The sequence below is a fragment of the Muscardinus avellanarius genome (genome assembly GCF_963383645.1).
Source record: "Muscardinus avellanarius genome assembly, chromosome: 18".
In the NCBI taxonomy this organism is placed as follows: domain Eukaryota; kingdom Metazoa; phylum Chordata; class Mammalia; order Rodentia; family Gliridae; genus Muscardinus; species Muscardinus avellanarius.
Genome location: NC_137804.1, coordinates 41,109,125 through 41,130,305, shown reverse-complemented (window position 1 = coordinate 41,130,305; position 21,181 = coordinate 41,109,125). Strand labels below are relative to the sequence as shown.

The window sequence follows — 21,181 nt, the reverse complement described above, 5'->3', positions numbered from 1 at the left end:
TTTATTGGTGCACTGTATTCATACATCATAATGGGATAAAACTTGTGTAGACATAGGTGCACACTAGTCTTTATTTTGAAAGCGGGTCCCACTGAGTTGCAGAGGGTCTCACTAAATAGCTGAGGCTGTTGGTGCACCGCGATCCTCCAGTCTCAGCCTCCCAAATGCTGGGATTACAAGCGTGCGCCACCACACCTGGCTTTTAGTTTTTAATTTTAATTTTAATTTTTTTTTTTTTGCAGTACTGGGGTTGAAACCCAGGGGCACTCTACATCAGAGCTATACCCCCAGGCCTATTTTTTAAAATTATTCTTTGTTTTGAAACAGGGTCTCAGGGAGTTGCAAGGGCCTAAGTAGCTGAGGCTGTCCATGAACCACGACCCTCCTGTCTCAGCTTCTGGAATGCTGTGATTACAAGCATGGCCACCACCCTGGCTACCTCTTCCCTTGATAGTGTCGCCCACCTCTGGTATTTTGTTACAGTAACAACTAATTGCAGGGATTTGGCTGGAACCAGATACATCATCCTGCATGACAGTTCCCCAGTGGTTCTCCTCACCTGGTTCTCAGGCTATAAATAGACATCATTACAGCCTGACCTTGGCTCTGGCAGCACCAGGAACATGCCTGATGCTTTGACACCAGAGAGAAACCAGGAGCATCTGGGTTGGATGAAGGCACTTGTGTCCTCGGTATTAAGCCCCTTTTCTTTTATTCTTTTTTATTTATTTATTTATTTTTGCGGGTCTGGGGATGGAACCCAGGGGCATTCGACCTCTGAGCTACACCCCCTGCCCTATTTTTTATTCTTTATTTTGAAACAGGGTCTCACTGAGTTGCAAAGGGCCTAAGTAGCTGAGGCTGTCCGCGAACCGTGATCCTCAGGTCTCAGCCTCCCGAATGCTGGGATGACAAGCTGGGATGACAAGCCTGCGCCACCACGCCCGGCTATTAGGCTCCTTTTCTGACCCAGACTGTGAGATGCATGGGGTCTTCACGCTGCTGGGAACCACCCTTGTGTAGACGAGTCCTAATAAACAGCACCTAGGTCACCTGCCCCTGCACAGTCTCAGGCAGGGCCAGTCCTCAAAGGCTGGGACTGCCTTTATCTGGACACTTAACAGGGAGGGATGCCAGGTGGGCTGCAGGGTGGGGGTGCCCTGGCCCCTCCCCTCCCAAATGCAGAAAGGGCTCTGCACACCTGGGACAGGAAATGACTAGGCTCACAGCGGTGCCAGACACTGCAGGTTTATTCTTATCAACTAGGAAACCAAAGCTCCCAGGTGGAAACGTCTGGCCGTGGACAGGGACCGTCACGCCGTCCCCAGCGCTCCGGTGCTGTTGCGGGGCGCTGACGGGTGCTCGGGATGGGTGCCCAGCCAGCCTGGCACCAAGGTGCGCCGCATCCGAGGCGCCCAGTGGACGGTCTCGATCCCCACCAACCCGGGTCTCACACGCCAGCAGCACAACCTGGGAGGGCCCTGCGGGCAAGCCAGACGCCCCCAGGCCTGACGGCAGAAGCTCCCCAGCCAGAGCTGTAGAGACTCCTGGACAGACATGGGGTGGGGGCGGGCAGGGGCGTCCGAGTGAGGCTTCTGGGGCCTCGGGAAGGGACGAGGAAGTACAGAAGGCAGTCTGCCCAGAGCAGAGGGCGTTTCCAGTTGACTTGGGGGGGGGGGTCCCACAGAGGCCCCTCCAGTACAGGGAAGGCGGGGCCGGCCTGAGTGCACAGGGGCTAGACGTCTGCACCCGGCGACCCTGGCCAGGCTGAGGCTAAGGCACAGCAGGAGGTGAGGGCTCGGGACCCCCTCGCACACCTGGAGCTGGGGCCTCGGGAAGGGGGTGCGGACTGGAGGGGGGGCGGGCAGTCTGCGCGAGGCGGGAGGCCGGGCGGCTCCCCCCGGGTCCGCGTTCGCCGGGGGAGCCTCGGGCGGGCAGGGCGGCCCTCAGAGCGAGAAGGCGCCCGAGCAGATGCGGGTGTAGACCGCCTCGTCCAGGGGCAGGTAGCGGCCTTGCTTCAGGTCCAGGAAGAAGAGCCGGTCGGAGGTCTGGCGCGGGTCGAAGCCCTCGCGCTGCAGCCTGGTCTTCTGAATCTTGAAGGTGCCTGAGGGAGGGGGCGCAGCGTGGGGCTGGGGTCGGGGCCTCCAGAGCACCCTTCTCCCTTCTGGGACCGCAGCCACGGGCACCCTGCCTCTGAGCTCTGCCCCCAGCCCTTATTTATTTATTTATTTATTTATTTATTTATTTATTTATGGTACTAGGGGCGGAACCCAGGGGCATTCTATCTCTGAGCCACACCCCAGCCCTATTTTTTATTCTTTATTTTGAAACAGGGTCTCACTGAGTTGCAAAGGGCCTAAGTAGCTGAGGCTGGCTTTGAACTTGTGCCATCCTCCTGTCTCAGCCTCCCAAATGCTGAGATTACAAGTGTGCGCCACCACGCCCGTCATATTTTATTTATTTTTATGTTTTACTTTCTGCGGTACTGGGGATGGAACCTAGGGGCATTCTACCTCTGAGCAACACACCCAGCCCTATTTTTAGTCCTTTTTTTGTATGTGTGTGGTACTGGGGGTGGAACCCAGAGGCTTTTCTACCTCTGGGCTATATTCCCAGACCTAGTTTATACTAATGAGATCCTGTGTCAAAATAAAAGTAAATAAGCCGGGCGTGGTGGCGCACGCTTGTAATCCTAGCATTTGAGAGGCTGAGACCGGAGGATCACGGTTTGCGAACAGCCTCAGCTACTTAGGCCCTCTGCAACTCAGTGAGACCTGGTTTCAAAATAAAGAATAAAAATTAGAGCAGGGGGTGTAGCTCGGAGGTCGAATGCCCCTGGGTTCCATCCCCAGACCCACAAAATAAATAAATAAATAAATAAATAAATAAATAAATAAATAAATAAATAAATAAATAAAGCTGGGTGTGTGGCTCACGCTTGTAATTCCAGCATTTGGGAGGCTGAGACAGGAGGATCACAGTTCTCAGCCAACCTCAGCTACTACTTAGGCCCTTTGGAACTCAGTAAAACCCTGTTTCAAAATAAAGAATAAAAAATAGGGCTGAGGGTGTAGCTCAGAGATAGAATGCCCCTGGGTTCCATCCCCAGTACTGCAAATGAATGAATGAATAAATAAATAAATATATAAAATAAATAAATAGATGGAGATATAGTCCTTAGTTAAATGCCTCCAGGCTCAATTGCAAGCAAAACTCCTCTCTCCCTCTCTCTCCCTCCCTCCCTCTCTCCCTCTCTCTCTCCCTCTCTCCCTCCCTCCCTCTCTCTCTCTCCCTGTCTGCATTCAGCACGTGTAGATTCTTCCTTGTGCGGATTCCATGTGGCCTAACAACTCTCTCCGTGATGTACTCACTGTACCAGGGGTCCCTAGTCATCTAGAGATGAGTTTTCGTGTGCGATACAGTGTTACAGCTGTGTACACCGCTTTTACATTGTTTTATAGATTCATGTATTTGTTTTTGCAGCACCGGGGATGGACCCAGGGGCATTCTACCTCCGAACTACACCCCCAGCCCTATTTTTTATTCTTTATTTTGAAACAGGGTCTCCCTAAGTTGCAGAGGGCCTTGCTAGGTAGCTGAGGCTGGCCGCAACCTCTCTCCTGTCTCAGCCTCCCGAGTGCTCGGATTACAAGTGTGTGTGTGGCCAGGCTCAGTATTTACACTGTATCAGGCATCCTACCACAGGGAGCAGCCATGATGGGTACACATGTAATCTCAGTACTTAGGAGGCTGAGAAAGGAAGATAGAAGTTTTGAGGCCAGGGGCAACAACCCGGTGAGGCTCTCAGCAACCTAGTGAGACCCACTTTCAACTAAAAATAAAAGAGGGCTGGGGGTGTAGCTTGGAGGTAGAATGCCCTGGATTCAATACCCAGGATGACTACTACTAATAATACTAACACTATTACTACTACTAATAATAATAAAGTACAGGGAGGAAGCAGGTTTTATGCAAACACTGTGTCGTTTTATGTCAGCGCTTTGAGCATTTGCTGATGTCAGTAACCACAGGGGTTGGATCCTGAGGATACTGGTACCTCAGATACATCAGATACTGACACCTGAGGATGCTGAGGACGGACTGACTGTGGTAGGCTGGAAAAAAAATCAACAACAGAGTAATTCCCAGCACCGTGGAAGGCTGACAGGCTGCCGTTCAAGGGACGGACACACACACACACACACACAGCGCTAAGGATCATTATTAGAAACTGCTACCAATCACAAGGGAAATCAAAGCCAGGCATGGTGGCGCACGCTTGTAATCCCAGCATTTGGGAGGCTGAGACTGGAGGATCACTGTTCGCGGACAGCCTCAGCTACTTAGTGAGGCCCTCTGCAACTCAGTGAGACCCAGTTTCAAAATAAAGAATAAAAAATAGGGCAGGGGTGTAGCTCGGAGGTCAAATGCCCCTGGGTTCCATCCCCAGACCCACAAAAAAAAAATAAAAAATAAAAAAATAAGCTGGGCGTGGTGGCTCATGCTTGTAATCCCAGCTCTTGGGAGGCTGAGACAGGAGGATCACAGTTCAAATAGAGCCTCAGCTACTTAGTAAGGCCCTTTGCAACGCAGTGAGACCCTGTTTCAAAAAGTAAATAATAGCGGGGCGTGGTGGCGCACGCTTGTAATCCCCGCGCTTGGGAGGCGGAGACAGGAGGATCGCACGGGTTCGAAGCCAGCCGCGCTGGCTTAAGAGACCCTGTTTCCAAATAAAAATATAAAACATAGGTCTGCGAGTATAGCTTGAAGGTGTAAGGGCTTCTAGGAAACCCAGTACCACCACCAAAATAATAATAACAATAATAATAATGATGATGATAAATAGGGCTGCGGGTGTGGCTCAGGTAGAATGCCCCTGGGTTCCCAGGGGAATCAGGTCAGGCACAGCGGCACACACCTGTCATCTCAGTGACTCAGGAGGCTGAGGCAGGAGGATCACAAGTTTGAGGCCAGCCTGGGCAACTTAGTAAGACCCTGTTTCAAAGTAAAATATAAAAAGGGTTAGGCATGGTGGCGTACGCCTGCAATCCCAGGATGTGGGAGGCTGAAACAGGAGGCTCGCCAAGTCGAGGACAGCCTCAGCAAGTAGTGAGACTCTCATCAACATAGTGAGACTTGGTTTCAAAATTAAAAAAAAAATTTTTTAATTTAAAAAAGTGGGCTAGGGGAGTAGCTCGGAGGTAGAATCCCCAGCACAACAAAGATAAATAAATACAATAAAATAAGTGAACCGGGCGTGGGGTGTGGCTCAGAGGCAGAGTGCTGGCCCGGCTCGTGCAAGGCCCTGGGCTCCAGCCCCAGCACGAGGCGGCCAAGTGAAAGTGAGGAGCCGTGGGGTGGCGGCTCGAGCCCCCAGTCACCAGGAAGGTGCAGAAAGCAAGCAGGCATCCTCAGCATCCCAGCATGCCCTGCGGGCAGGCGTGAGGCAGGGACCCAGGTCACGAGGGAGCCCTCGCTCAGCCACGAGAGTCTCCATTAGGACCAACAGGGCACGACCGCCAGACCAGGGCGCTGGGACAGAGGCGGGGCCCCACCTGTGGTGTCCATGTGGGGCAGCAGGCGCAGGAAGATGGGCCGGGCGTACGAGGCCAGCACCTTCTGCAGCTCCTGGTACATCGAGTTAGGGTCCAGCTGGCCGTGGGGGTCAGCGATGGCGGCCATGCCCGCTTTCCCCTCCACTCCTGCAGACAGAGACTCCGCTGAGACAGCCCACACCGGCCCACAGCCAGTCTCTCCTCTGCAGCGGCCGCCACCTGGGTGTGGCGTGGAGGGGCAACCGCTTCCCTGAGCTGCGCTCCCCTCCCTCCCTCCCCCTCAGACAGGATCGTCCCATTTTCTGGATAGGAAGGATCAGGCGTGCAGACGGACTCCAGGTCCAGTGCTCTCATCCGTTCTGCCGCGTACAGCTGTCCAGGTGGTGCGCTGCGGGAGGACATCATACCGCCAAGCCCTTGGACTCGGGCTTCCCCGGGCTCCTGCACCCCAGGACCTGCCCCTGCGGCCCCGGCTTGCCTGGCACGGCCACCCCGTACACCGCCACGTCCGTCTGGCCCAGCAGGCGGCTCAGCACGCCTTCCACCTCGGTGGTGGACACGTTCTCGCCTCGCCAGCGGAAGGTGTCCCCGCTGCGGTCACGGAAGTACATGTAGCCCAGCTCGTCCATCACCAGCACGTCGCCTGGGGAGCGGGGGGCAGCGTGGGACCGAGTCGCCCGGCGGCCAGCCCGCCCCCCGCCCGCCCGACTGACCGCGCACCTGACAGGTAGGCGCTGTCGCCCTTGCGGAAGACGCTGTGCGCGACCTTCTTGCTGGTGGCGCTCTCGCTGACATAGCCGTCGAAGCGGCGCAGGGGGTCGTGCTGGTTGATCTGGCCCACCAGCAGCCCCGGCTCCCCTGCGGAGGACGAGTCCAGGCCCGCGCTGAGCGGCGGCGGCGCCGGGCACCCCAGCGCCCCCGGGCCCGGGCGCACCCCGCTCACCGGGCTGGCACGGGATGCAGAGGCCCTGGGCGTCCCGCAGCAGCTCCATGGTGTCCTCGTTCACCTTCACCAGCCGGATGGGGTACACGTGGGTCAGGATGCGGCTGTTGAAGCCACAGGAACCGACCTGGGGCGGGGTGAGCCGAGTCGGCGGGAGCGCTGGGGTCCTCCCGGGCACTCTGCCCCCCAGCCTGGGGGTCCCCAGCGAGCACCCAAGAGCCGCCTCAGCTCTGTGACCCCAGTACCCTGCAGAGGGGCGGTGCTGAGTGCAGCACCGACCCCCAAGCTTGTCCTCCTCAGCCCCATCCCTGAGTGCCTGGCAGGGGCAGGAGTGCGCCTGCAGCCGGGCCACCTCCTGGTTCCTAGGACCCGCCAGCCCTGCAGGAGGGGGCACCCTGGTGGACCCTCATGGCCGCCACGTGGACCGCAGGGCTCCCTGGCTCCTTGACTCCCTCTGGAGGCCCAGGGTCCTGTCCCTCTCAGGGCGAGTAGCAGACCTGCTCCTTCACTGAGACGGTTCAAGGTAAGGCCGTGACTGCAGGGGAGGCTGGCCACTCAGCAGACGGCCCCTGGGCCCCCGGCCCCCAACACCTGAGCACTGGGGCCCGCCACTAGAGGGGGAGAAAGGAACCCCAGCCGCCCTGGGCGCTTGCTTTAGTATTGTGATGTGTGTGTGTGTGTGTGTGTGTGTGTGTGTGTGTGTTTTACAGGGGACTGAGTGAGCCCAGGGCATTCTATCTGCAAGCTACACTCCCAGCCCCTATTTATTTATTTAGGCACCAGGGGCATTCTATCTCCGAGCTACACCTCCTGCCCTATTTTTTATTCTTTATTTTAAAACTGGGTCTCACTGAGTTGCAGAGGGCCTCACTAAGTAGCTGCGGCTGTCCGTGAACCGCGATCCTCCGGCCTCGGGCTCCCAGATGCTGGGATTCCCGGGCCTCCCCACTCGTGCAGCTGCCTTGCTACCCTGCTTCATTATCCCGTGACTGTGGTGTGCTCTGGGCCTGGGTGGGGTGTGGGGCTCAGGAAGGGCCAGCCGGCAGGATGGACGTAACTTGCTGAGCAGTAAAACCCCATCTGTTTACGGAGCCCACAGCAGAAGCCCCTGCTTGCTGCTCAGCCCGCAGTGCCGGGGTATTGCGTGCCTGGCACACACCTGTAACTGTCAAACCCTTCTTCTGTGTGGGACTAGAGACGGGGTCCAGGGGCTTCTGACTCTGAGCTACACTCCCAGCTCTTTCTTATTCTGACACAAGGTCTAAGTTGCTGAGGGCTTCCCAGGTTGCAGGGGCTGGCCTCGAGCCGGCCATCCTCCTGTCTCAGCCTCCCAAGTACTGGGAACGTAGACGTATCCCACCAAACCCAGCCGCGCGCCCACTTACAGAGGACTCAGCTGAGGCCAGGGCCCCCTCTCTGCCCCCCCCCCCCCCGCGCACCTTCCCGTCCATGTTGGCGATGCTGCAGTTGCACTCGGTGGCCCCGTAGAACTCGCCGATCTGGCGCACCCTGAAGCGCTGCGCGAACTCCTCCCAGATGGCCGGCCGCAGCCCGTTGCCCACGGCCAGGCGCACGCGGTGCCGGACCTCGGCCTCGCGCACCGGCTGCTTGAGCAGGTAGCGGCAGATCTCGCCGATGTACTGCACCACCTGGGGGAGCGGAGGCTGGGCGGGGGCCGGGCCGCAGCCCCCATCCCCCCCCATCGCCGCGGCTCGCTGGCGCCCCCTGCAGGCCGCGGTCCGTCCACCCCGGAGCTTGGCGCTCACCTGCCCGCGGCCCTGAGGTCCGCGTCCAGGGCGGGCTTTGGAATGATGCCCCCCCCCCGTTTTACAGGCGGGGAAACTGAGGCTCGCAGAGGGTAACCGAACCAAGGCCAGGCGGCTGGCAAGGGGCAGGGCCGGGTGTGAGTCTAGGCGTTGTGGCAGGCAGGCGCTCAGGACGCAGGCCAGGGGCATGGCCGCGGCTTGGAGTATTTAGGAGACCGAAGGCCTCGGGTCCAGCGAGCGCCGGGCGGACACCCCCGCCCGTGCCCCGCCATCTGCCCCTCCCAGGTCTCGGGCTCCCGGCTCACTCACACACCCTAGGTGACTTTTTTTCTTTTCTTTTTTTTTTTTTTGCGGTACTGGGGATGGAACCCAGGGACATTTCTACCTCTGAACTACACCCCCAGCCCTATTTTTTATACTTTATTTTGAAACAGGTTCTCATTAAGTTGTGGAGGGCCTCACTAAGTGGCTGAGGCTGGCCACAAACCTGTGATCCTCCTGTCTCAGCCTCCCAAATGCTGGGATTACAAGCGTGCGCCACCACGCCCAGCTCAAAAGGATTCGCACAACATGTCAGCCAGCCAGAATGCTGGGTGTCTAAATATTATTTTTTTTTAAACACAGAAACAAGAAAGAAGACTTTTTGTGCATGTGTGTGGTGCTGGAGATGGAACCCAGGGGCATTCTACCTCTGAGCCACACCTCCCAGGCCTATTTTATTTTTTACTTGAAACAGGGCCTTGCTAAGTTGATGTGAGCCTCGCTGAGTTGCTGAGGCTTGGAACCTGTGATCCTCCCACCTCGGCCTCCCAAGTACTGTGATTGCAGGCACGGGCCACCACGCCCAGCCTGAAAAGACGTTTCTGACCAGGTGAGGTCGGGATTGGGACTGGGCCACACTGCCCAGCTTTCTGGTGTCTCTAAGAAATCCCAGTCATGAGCTGAGCAGGAGGATCACAGGTTCAAAGCCAGCCTCAGCAACTTAATGAGGCTCTCAGAAACATTTGAGACCCTGTTTCCAAAGAAAAATAAAATAGGGCTGGGCGTGTAGCTTAAAGGTAGAACGCCCTAGATTCTAACCCCAGCAACACACATACACACAGAGTCACAGTCAAACACTTTGGTTCTGATGACGGAGGCTGAGGTTCTGGCATAAACAATCTGGTGCATGCCTGTCATCCGGTACTTGGGAGGCCGAGACGGGAGGCTCAAAGGTTCAAGGCCGGCCTCAGCAACATAGTGAGGTCTTGTTTGGATATAAAAGATAAAATTGGGCCTGGGGTAGAGCTCAGAGGCAGAGTGTCCTGGGTTCATTCCCCAATATCACAATAAAAACAATAAAGTAAAATTGGGCTGGGGGTGTAGCTCTGTGGTAGAATGCCCCTGAGTTCAATTCCCAGTAGCACACACGTGTGCGCGTGTACACACACACACACACACACACACATACACACACACACACACACACACAGTCCCTGCCCAGCACACCGAGGCCCTGGGTTCCATCCTCAGCACCACCAAAGCAGAGACCCGTCCTCGGCAGACATGAAAGGCCGTGTCGTGTATGACCCCACTGACACGAAATGTTCAGAACAGGCGAGTCCAGAGACAGAGCAGAGGGGTGGTTCCCGGGCCTGGGGGGGGCGCGGCCACTCCCGATGGGGACAGGGGCTCCTTCTGGAGTGATGGAATGTTCTGGAACTAGAGGAGATGGCTGTAAAGGTCACTGTTCATTCTCCGCTGCCCCTGCTGGGGTGGGGCTCGGCCGCGGGGCCAGGGCCTCGGCCTTCCGCTTGCTTATTTTGGGACGAGAGCCTGGACCCGGGCCTCCCTCTGCGCTGGACCCTGTGCATTCTGTGTGTGCGTGGGGCGAGGGGTGCGCGTGCATGCTGCCCTGGGATCGGAACCCAGGCGCGCTCTACCTCCAGGCTATGCCCCAGCCCTGTTGTATTTAATCACTTGTTTATTTAATTTATTTTGTGGTACTGGAGTTGGAACCAGAGGCATTCTACCTTCAAGCTACACCCCCAGCCAGCCAACTTTATTTCTTATTTGGAGACAGGCTCTCGCTAGGTTGCCGAGGGCCTTGCTACGTTGCTGAGGCTGGCTTTGAACCTGCGATCCTCCTGCTTCAGGCTCCCAAGTACTGGAATTACAGGCGGGCACCACCAAACCCAGTGTTTGTTTGTTTGTTTATTTATTTATTTATTTTTGGTGGTACTGGGGTTCCTGGAAGCCCTTCTACCTCCGGGCTACACTCCCAGACCTATTTTATATTTTTATTTGGAAACAGGGTCTCCTAAGCCAGCGCGGCTGGCTTCGAACCTGCGCGATCCTCCTGTCTCTGCCTCCCAAGCGCGGGGATTACAAGCGTGCACCCGGCACATATTTTTTTTATTTTGAAACAGAGTCTTGCTAAGTTGATGAGAGCCTCACTAAGTTGCTGAGGCTGTCCTTGAACCTGTGATCTTCCAGCCTCAGCCTCCCAAGCTACCACACCCAGCTTACTTATTTTTTGAAACAGGGTCTAAATTGCTGAGGCCGGCCTCAACCCTATAATCCTCCTGTCTCAGCCTCCTACGTACTGGGATTACAGCCCCTCCTCTGCCCCAGCTTGCCCCCTGCAAGCCCCGGCCGTGCCCCCTCCCGGGGAGCTGGCGGCCTCCCTCGGGTCATTTTACACTGTCCCCAGCGCTCCGGAAAGGCAGCACTTTCAGGGGCTCAGGCACCCTGGGTCCGAGCGCAGCTGCTTTGAAAGCCTCAGTTTCCCCACCTGCAAAATGGGTGCAACACCCCTACCCACTTCCAAGAGGTTAGATGGCGGGGCCTGCTGCAGCGGGGGCGGGGCGCGCTGACCGTGCAGTTGTGCTGGATGCAGTCCTCCCAGAAGCGACTGGCTGAGAATTTCTTGCGGAGGACGACGGTCAGCCCGTAGATGAGGCACTGGCCCACGCCCATGATGTTCCCTGCGAGGGAAGGCGCGGATGCAGCCGCGGCCCCGCCGGACCCCCCCCCCCCCAGGCGCGTACCTGCCGAGTGGTACAGGGGCAGACAGTCGTAGAGCACGTCGGCCGCGCGCATGCTGTAGGAGTGGTGGCCGAAGGCCGTGATGCGGTAGTACCTGCGGGGGGAGGACAGGCGGGCCTCGGTCCTGGGGAGGGCTGGGGGCGGGCAGCCAAGAGGGGAATCGGCCTGCCCCCCACACACACGGAGGGGGTCTCCGTGTGACCCCGGGGAGGTGGGGCCCTGCTGGGGAGGGGGCAGGAGACCAGCCGCCCTGAAATGGGCCTAGGGTGGCTTCTTGTTTTTTGTTGGTACTGGGAGTTGAACTCAGTACCTCTGACCCACACCCCCCGACCCGATTTTATTGTTCACGTATTTATTGTGCGTGACGTGGTACTGAGGACTGAACCCAGGAGCATTCTGCTTCCGAGCTAAACCCGCAGGCCGATTTTATTTTCCATTCGGAGCAGGGTCTAAGTTGCGGGGGCTGGTTGTGAAGCTGCGATGCTCCTGTCTCAGCCCCCCAAGTACCGGGATTACAAGTGTGCACCACCGCGCAGGCTCTGACTTTATAATCTTTTTTTTTTTTTGGCGGTACTGGGGTGCAACCCAGGGGCTTTCTACCTCCGGGCTATACTCCCAGACCTTTTTAATATTTTATTTGGAAACAGGGTCTCACTAAGTTGCTGAGAGCCTCACTAAGTAGCTGAGGCTGGCTTTGAACCTGTGCCATCCTCCCGTCTCAGCCTCCCGAGCGCTGGGATCACAAGCCCGTGCCACCACGCCCGGCTGACTTGACAATCTTAAGCCTCCTGTGGCCACTGGCGGCCAGAATGGAAGAGCAGGGGGCCGAGCAGGGCATGTGTCTGGGTGGCTCTGGGCCGGGATGCGGCCACAGGGGCTTACCTGCTATGAACCACGATGGCAGCCTTGGGCAGCCCGGTGGTCCCCGACGTATAGATGTAGAAGAGACGATCTGTGTGCAGGAGACGGGGCATTGGGGGCTGGCGGCCGGGGCGGGGGCAGGGTGACGTTGAGGGGTCTCCTCGGGGGCTCACCGTTCATGCCCTTTCCCGGGGGCTGTGCCAGGGGGCTGGTGGGCGCCTCCTGCAGCATCGGGTCCAGGAGCTGGGTGTCCGGCAGGACGCCCTCGGGCCCCAGGTCTCCGGAGCAGAACTTGAGGAGGCTCTTCCCAAGCTGACCGCTCACCTCTGCCACCGCTGCGGCCGGACGGGCGGCGCCGTGGTCAGGCTCACGGCCGTGGGGCCCCCTCCCAAGCCCCTGGACGTAGTCCCGATGCGGAGCCCCCACGCTGCCCAGGGCGCCTCGCCCTTACCCGCCGCCATCTCCCCGCCATAGATGAGGGCCTTGGCGCCCGACGTGCTCAGGCAGAAGGCCAGGGGCTCCCGCCTCAGGTTGATGTTGAGCAGCGCGGCCACCACGCCCGCCTTGGCCAGGCCCAGCCACAGCCCCACGAACTCGGGCCGGCCCTCCAGGAAGATGGCCACCACGTCGCCCGGCGCGAAGCCCAGCTGCAGGAAGAGGTTGGCCACGGCGTTCGAGTAGCTGTCCAGCTGTGCGAAGGTCCAGCGCGCGCCGCTGCCCGCGTCCACCAGGGCCAGGTGCTCGGGCTGTCGCTTTGCCACGGCCTGGAAGATGCTGGGGATGGTGTGGCCGGCGCGCTGGTGCCGCCGCAGCTCCAGGCGCACGCGGATCAGGACGGTGAGGCCGCTGAGCGAGGGGGAGGAGAGGGTCACGCTGGCCCTCCCGGACCCCAGATCCCGGACCCCGGACCCCACCCTGCCCTGGGGGTCCCAGGGCAGGCCCAGGGGCATTCTACCTCCAAGCTACACCTCCGGACTCACTTTTTAATCCTTTTATTTGGAAACAGCGTCTCACTAAGTTGCGGAGGGCCTCACTAGCTGAGGCTGGCTGCGAACCTGTGACCCTCCTGTCTCAGCCTCTCAAGTACTGGGATTACTAGCGTGCGCCACCACGCCCGGCTTCCCTGTGGGATTATGCTTTTTATCCTTTATTTTTATTATTTGGTGATGAGGGTCGAATCCAGGGGCATTCTACCTCCCTCCCAGCCACGTCCCCAGTCCTATTTCATTTATTATTTTATTTGGAAACAGAGTCTTGCCAAGTTGTTGAGGGCCGGAGTGGGTGACGCTGGCCTGCCACCTGTGATCTTCTTTTCTCGGCCTCCTAAGTGCTGGGGTTACAGGTGTGCACCACCACACCCAGCTCTTATGTGCTTCTTGCTGGATCTCACAGGGGGCCCGGGGCATGTGGGCCATTTGCCAACTGGCCGGGGAAAAGGTGGATTCCTTAAAGCTGGCCTGGCCACTCCAGGGTGCGTTAGAGACCTGCCCTCCACTGCAGCTAGCTTGATGACCCTGCAGGAGGAGAGGCCAAACCCCATCCCAGCAACCGTCCCGGCGCACAGCCTAAGGAGTCCCTCCTGCCCCACTGCTGGTGGATACAGGCCCCGGACAGCAGAGCCCCCAGTGCAAGAAGCAGGTCCCTGGATGGCCGGGAGGGGGCAGCAGCTGCCTCTCACCACAGGCGGCTAGATAAGTGGGAAATGACCTAAAAAAAAAAAAAAGCCGGGCGTGGTGGTGCACGCTTGTAATCCCAGTACTTGGGAGGCTGAGACAGGAGGATCGCAGGTTCTAGGACGGCCTCACAGGTGGTGAGACTTACCAACCTCGTGAGACACTGTTTCAAAATAAAAAAAAAAAATAAGGCTGGGGATATAGCTTGGAAGGAAAATGTCCCCAGGCTCTATCACCAGGAACACACACACACGCACACACACGCGTGCACACACACACACACGCACACGCACACACACGCCAGGTGTGGTGGCGCACGCTTATAAGCCCTTATAACTGGGAGGCTGAGGCAGGAAGATGACAGTTGGAGGACAGCCTCGGGTACTTAGTGAGGCCCTCCACAACTTAGTGAGACCCGGTTTCTTTTTTTCTAGCTATGGAGGCAGCCTTGGGCGGCATGCTTGTGACAACCGCATCCTGCTGACTGGCGCAAGGCGGGCGTGGGCGCCTCCTGCCCCCTCCGGCCTCACCCCGCCACCGGCCTCCCCAGAGGCAGAGTCCCTGTCAAACCCCCTCCATCTGTGCTCCCCAGGCCTCCCTGAGGCTCCCCAAGTCCTGGGCCTAAGCTGCGGGGTGCACTCTGCCCCGGGGCGCGGGAGGGAGAGGAGGAGCCCCGGCAGGTGCAGGGGAGGAGCCCAGCCCGAGCTTCCAGTCCAGGGCGCGCAGATGGTCATGGGCCCTCGCCCAGCACCTCTCCTTCCTGCCTTCCTTCATTCCTCCCTCCCTCCCTCCCTCCCTCTCTCCTTTCCTTCCCTCCCTCCATGGCAGCGGTGTTCACCAGAGCCCACTGCGGGCGACACGGCTCTGTGGACAATGAGGAGGGACCACGGGGTCGCACCGCAGGGCTCCAGTTCCCCGGCGGGAGGCCCTCTGCAGGGCGGGCACAGGATGGTGACAGCTGAGGGCGGTCACGGAGCGTGTGGACAGGCGGGGGGCGTGGTGGGAGCCAAGGGCCTGAGTGGGACAGGCGGGGGGGGGGGCAGGATGGCCGGCCCAGGCAGAGGGAGGCCAGGCCCCAGGCAGGGACTCGCTGGCCCCAGGAAGAGCCAAAGACCAGGGGGACGAGGCCTGTTAGAGCCCAGCACAGCGATTTTGAAAACAAGGCCTCACGGTTCTGATGAGGTTTGCAAGACTTCCTGCCTGGGACACCTGCGTCCCTGGAAGGCCCCAGGGGACCGGAGTGGGGTCCTGAGGTCCTTGTGGCTGGACCCCCCAGGAGTCCCCTGCACCTCTTCCCTCCCTATCCCCACCAGGGCCCCTGCCCCAGGGGGCTGCAGGGCCTGCAGTTACTCGGCAGAAGCCAGCGCCCAGGCCTGGTTCCCTAGCAAGTAACCGGGACGGGCAGATCTTTATATTCATGCCCAGACAGCAAATACCCAGATGTGCTGGGTGACACCAGGGATGGGAAAGCCCCGCCCTCCATCCTCTGAGCTGTTCCCGCCTCAGGGCCTTTGCATAGGTTGTGCCCGCCACCCAGAACACCCCCCTCAGCACCCAGAGGGCTCTTTCCCTCTCCCTGGTGGTCATTCCTGAGTCCACATCTGGAACTGTGCCCCAACCCGTCCGGGCTCCCCTCCCTTTGCCCAGCTTTCTTCTCTCCGGGCACTTCCAAGGCCATGTGTAATTGATTAATTTGCCCTCTTGGCAGGCCGCCTCTCCCTGCTCTGGGTGGGTGGGGACTTGGACTCTGGAGACACAATAGGAGAAAACCCCACCCTGCTGGGACCCGAGCTTGCCACAGCAGTCCCCAAGGCCCTCTCCGGACATCACAGCCGCTGCCAGCTGGGGCTTGCGGGTCATGCTTGGCCCCGGGCAGGGGCACCCACTTCTTGCAGGGCCTCGGGGCCAGCTGCCCTGCAGCAGAGCAGGCCCAGGGTGGAGGGGGGGTCAGGGGCAGCCTCCGGCGGCCAGGCTGCTGCTCGGGGACCTGCCATGGGAGGTGGTCCCTCCCCCAGAAGCTGCGTGTGGGAAACTCAACCCCACACGCCGCAGTGTGGAGAGGCGGGGCCCTGGGAGGTGGTTAGGTGACCAGGGCGCTGCGCTGTGAACAGTTTAGTGTCAGAGCAGGAGGTATGTTACAAGAGCAGGTGTGGCCAGGCACAGACGGTGGCACCTCCCTGGAATCCCAGGACTTGGGGGGCGGACACAAGACGCCGCAGGGTCAAAGCCAGCCTCAGCAACTTGGCAAGCCCCTCGGCCACTCAGCAAGACCCTGCTGTAAGACAAAACTGAGCCGGGCATGGTGGCGCACGCTTGCAATCCCCGCGCTTGGGAGGCTGAGACAGGAGGATCGCGCAGGTTCAAAGCCAGCCTCAGCTACTGAGTGAGGCTCTCAGCAACTTAGTGAGACCCTGTTTCCAAATAAAAAATATAAAAGGTCTGGGAGTATAGCCCGGAGGTAGAAAGCCTCTGGTTCCACCCCCAGCACCACCACACACACACACACACACACACACACACACAAACTGAAAGAGGGCTGGGGCTGTAGCTCAGAGGTAGCATGCCCCTGGGGTCAGTCCTAGTTGCACACACACACGCACACATGGCCGCAAGCTCTCTGATGGTGTCCTGCAGAGGTGGGGCCCCCGCCCCCGGATGTGAGCAGAATTGGGGGCCCACTTCTAATGAAGAGCAAGATAGAAGCAGGATGATGACTAAGGCGGGGGCACACAGCAGTCACCTCCTGCCTGGCACGAGGCCTGTGTCTGTCTGTCTGTCTGCCTCTGTCTGCCTGTCTCTGGACACCGGTCCTTAGACCCAGCGCCATGCTGTGGGGGCCCACGCAGCAGGCAGGCAGGCGTCCCAGCTACACCTCTGAGCCAGGTGATTCTGATGCTGGATTGGGGTCTCTCCCAGAACAGGGAAAAGGTGCCCCGTGGAGACGTTTGAATTCCTGGCCCACAGAAGCCACAGGAGGTCATTCGTTTTGAGCCCTGAATTCCGGGGCAGTTTGTTGCACAGCACAGTGACGACATGTCCACGTCCCGCCTTATCTCCTGCAGAGAACTCATGGCCATATCACACCGAGCTCCTCCCATATGGGCTTTCGGGATTCTTTTTTGGTGTGGGGAGTTGAACCCAGGGGTATTCTAACTGAGCCACATCCCCAGCACTCTTTTTTTGGTTTTAATCTTGAAATGGTCTCACTGAGTTGCTAAGGCTGACCTCCAATTTCCAATCCTCCTGTCTCAGCCTCTTGTATACTGGATTACTGGCATGGACCACCACCCCGGCTCCAGGATTCTTTTGTCCATTTCCATGAGGTCAGAGACCAGTCTGTCTGTCTGTCCATGGCTATAGCCCCAGCACCAGGCGTCCTGCTGAGGATGGTTCTGGGGCCCCTCGGGCTGGTGGAAGCTCAGTCCGGTTCCTCCTGAGCAAGCACAGCGGGCTGAAGGGTGCCCCAAGTTCACACCCACCCAGAGCCGCAGTATGTGACCCTATTTAGAAACGGCCTTAGCCGGGCGCGGTGGCGCACGCTTGTACTGCCAGCATTTGGGAGGCTGAGGCAGGAGGATCGTGGTTCAAGGACAGCCTACCTAGTGAGGCCCTTTGCAACTCAGTGACACCCTGTTTCAAAATAAAGAATAAAAACTCAGGCTGGGTGTGTAGCCCGGAGGTAGAATGCCCCTGGCTTCCATCCCCAGTCCCAGTGGCAGCAGGAGAGGCTACTGGGTGCAGGGACCCGGCCTTGCCCGGGGCCACAGGCCTCCCACTGGGTTTCAGGGTGAGCCGGGGTTGACCAGAAGGCCGGGGTGAACTCACTAGGAAGGGCAGCGCACAGCCGCTCCGTGCTACCGAGGCTTCGTCCCCCGCATTTACTGAGCACCTACTGTTTGCCAAACACGGCGCTACCCTGACAGCCACCCTCAGAGCGGGGTGATACCACTGACCCCACGACATTTTAGATGGTGGACGGGCAGGGGCTCAGAGAGGTGGACTAACAGGCCCGCGGTGGCACAGCCAATCGAGGGCAGAACAAGCCAGAAACAAACCTGTTCACAGGCTCCTCTGTGGGCCTACCACAGAGCACTGCCAAGTGCCCACTGTGTGTCAAGGGCCCGGGGCACACAGGAGGCACTCGGTGCCTGCTTCTCTAAGGAAGAGCACGGCAGAAATGGAAGGAACAGGGAGTCAGAGGACCAGGTAAGGGGGCAGCGCCCATGGCCAGGGTCTCAGCCTCCTTCCAGCCAGCCGGCTACTGAGTTGAGCCTATGGCAATCAGTGCCAGCACATTGGAGCACCGGCTGTATACCTGACTCTGCTCTAAGGGCTTCCGCAGGTGACGTCAAAAGAGCACCCCAAAGCTGGGCACTCGGGAGGCTGAGACAGGAGGATCAGGTTCAAGGCCAGCCTCAGCTACTTAGTGAGGTCCTCAGCAACTCAGTGAGACCCTGTTTCCAAATAAAGAATAATAAATCGTGCTGGGGTGTAGCTTGGAGGTAGAGTGCCTCTGGGTTCCATCCCTAGTACCACAAAGAAAAGAGTACCAAAGACCCCCGGGGGTTGGACGTGGCAGCCACAGGAAGAGGGCGAGGGCGGCAGGCCCAGGAGGTGCCCTGCAGGGAGGCGCCCCACGCAGAGCAGGAAACAGGAACTGGAGCCTCAGCTGCTCACACAGCTGGGCAGGGGCAGGGTGGTCACAGGCCCACGCTATGTCCCTCAAGGACGCCGGGCGGCGGCGGTTCCGCAGCTTTGTTCCAGCCTCAGGCCTGCGCGGCCCTCCTGGCGGCCGCCCAAGCCACCCACACCCCGGGACAAAGAGACCACTGTCCGCGCAGGCCTCCCCTGAACTTCCCTCCGAGAATCCTGAGTCCCAGGGCTCCCAGCAGGAAGAAACCCACAGGAGGAATGCGATCAGGTTTCATGAAGCTGATCCACTCGGGTTAGGGGACCAGGGCAGGGCGCCCACACGCCTTCTGCAGCCAGTGTGCAGACCCAGTGGGCGTGGCTTCCAGAGGCCCCGCCCCCACCGCGTGTTTCTAGGAAAATGTTCTCCCTCCTGGGACTCGCTGCTCACCTGCACGATGGGATGGATAAAAAGCCTTCTTTTCAGGGCTACAGGAACAAGGCGGGGAGCATGGCGAGGGCTGCCCAAGCCACACTCACCAGATGCCGCGGTGTAACAAAGGACCCCGGAATTACCCACTGACCTGCCGCGGTGGCGCCCACTTGTAATCCCAGTGCTTGGGAGGCTGAGACAGGAGGATCGCGGTTCGCGGACAGCCTCGGGTACTTAGTGGGGCCCGTTGCAACTCAGTGAGACCCTGTTTCAAAATAAAGAATAAAAGATAGAGCTGGGGGTGTGGCTGGGAGGTCGAATGTCCTGGGGCTGCTTAGCCAGTGGCTCGGGACAAGAGCACAGGCTGAGGCTGTCACCACGATGTGGGCTGGGCCTTGGTTCCAGGCTTCTCTGGGAGACAGTCTACTTTTTAAAATTATTTTTATTCTTTAGGATTGAACCCAGGAGCATTCTACCTCTTCCACCCCAGCCCTTGGAAACAGGGTCTCACTAAGTTGGCAAAGCTGTCCTTGAACCTGCGATCCTCCTGTCTCAGCCTCCCGAGTACTGGGGTTGCAGGCTGGGCCCCCAGGCGCAGTTAGAAGGTGACATTAAGCTGGGTGTGGTGGGACATGAGGAGCAGCAGGCAGAGGGAGGCGCGGGCAAAGGCCCTGGGGCCAACAAAGGCCAAGCTCGGCACAGCCAGGGGCAAGTGTCACGAGTCCAGAGAATGCCGGGCGAGAGCTGACTCGGAGGCACAGGCGGGGACCTGGCAGCCTCTCTCAGGAGCGTGGTCTGGATTCTAGGGGCAAGGAGCCGCCCGGGGCAGCGAGCAGGAGAGTGCAGCAGAGGTTCCCTGACAGCATGTCACAGCACCCACCAGGCAGAAGGAAGCCCTGAGCTGAGCTGGGGACCAGGCAGCCACCTGTACTGGGGAACATGGGGGGCCGGCGGGTGGGGGTGAGGGCCGAGCAGGAGGTGAAGGTCTGCGTGTTGGATGTGGTGTGGCAGGGATTCGCATCACAGAGAAGAAAGAATGGTGGTAGGTACTAGGGACTGAACCCAGGGACATTCTACCCCCGAGCTATACCCCAAGCCCTTGCTATTTTAAATTTTGGAACAAGGTCTTGCTAAGTTGCAGAGGACGTGAGTCTGCCATCCTCCCGTCGCAGCCTTCTAAGTACCGGGACTGCAGGTGTGCGCCACCACACCAGGTAAGGGGCCGCCTTTAGAAAGTTCGGAAGTAGTCCTCCTGCAGGGGAACCCGACCTGACTTCCGCGACCCGGCCCTCAGGTGAGAACCGTCCTTCCTCTGCGGTCAGTGCCCCGCCTCTCAGCAGGGCGCCTGGGGAAGCCCAGCACAGCACACCAAGAGCCTCACCTGCACCTGTAAGGGGCGGAGCCTGGGACTTGTCCCCCTGGAAGCTCCAGCAGCCCAGGAAGAACCCCAGAAGGGCCGGTCCTCTATGCCCCCTTGGAGCAAACTTCTGAGACACCCCAGAGCCCTCCAAGGACCCCCAGACAAGACCCACATCAGAATCCTCCCAGAGAATCCAGTCTCCAGAGACCCCCAAACAAGCTCTGGGGTAGAGAGTGACCTCCCCCACAGGACCTGGACATCCAACTCCCACACATGCCCCAGATTCTCTGAGCTCCCCCAACCACGCACACACCTGTAAATGGTCCTGAAGGAGCACCCCTGGGAGACCCTAAAAGTCTATCACGGCTCCCAATGCAACCCTTCACCAGCCCCCAGAGACACCGAGTCACCCTGTGAGCCCTCAGAGAGCTCCCAAAGACCCCAGATCCTGGGGCTTCCCTGGATTTTCCACCAGCTGCCCAGAGACGCCAAGGTTGGCATCTGGGTTCCCTAAAGCTTCCGAGGCAGTCCCAGAGTCCCAGTCGCCTTGCAACCCACACACCTCCTTCCAGGCCCCCCAATCTCTCCCCTGCGCTGCCCTTTAGAGCCCCCCAATCTGTCACCCCTCCAGGCCCCAAGCCTCTGAAGTCCCTTCCGACCCTCGGAGACCCCGCGCCCACCCGCGACCTCCGCAGCCGGGCCCCTGGCCACTCAGCCGCGCCTCCGACGTCCACCCCGACCCCGACCCCGGCCCAGGTGACACTCACAAGAGGTCTCGCCTCCCGGTCTTGCAGACGATGCGCAGGAAGCGCCAGCCGCCGCTGCCCACGTACACGCCGAACGCGGCCGCCGCGCTCCAGGTCCACGGCAGCCCCAGCAGCCACAGCAGCGCCAGCGAGGCCGCGGACACCGCGCCCGCACCCGGGGTCCGCAT

At 59.2% G+C, this 21,181-nt stretch overlaps 1 protein-coding gene across 1 annotated transcript; it reads right to left on the bottom strand.

The window, feature by feature from the left end:
- Positions 1-1,946: 1,946 nt before the first annotated feature.
- SLC27A1 (solute carrier family 27 member 1) lies at positions 1,947-21,181 on the bottom strand (the record flags this gene model as incomplete). Its single annotated transcript, XM_080715425.1, has 12 exons — positions 1,947-2,104; positions 5,556-5,702; positions 6,034-6,198; positions 6,276-6,413; positions 6,499-6,625; positions 7,938-8,147; positions 11,121-11,230; positions 11,294-11,385; positions 12,174-12,243; positions 12,326-12,487; positions 12,604-12,998; positions 21,015-21,181. 12 exons carry the CDS (start codon positions 21,179-21,181, stop codon positions 1,947-1,949), a joined length of 1,941 nt encoding a protein of 646 aa, XP_080571551.1.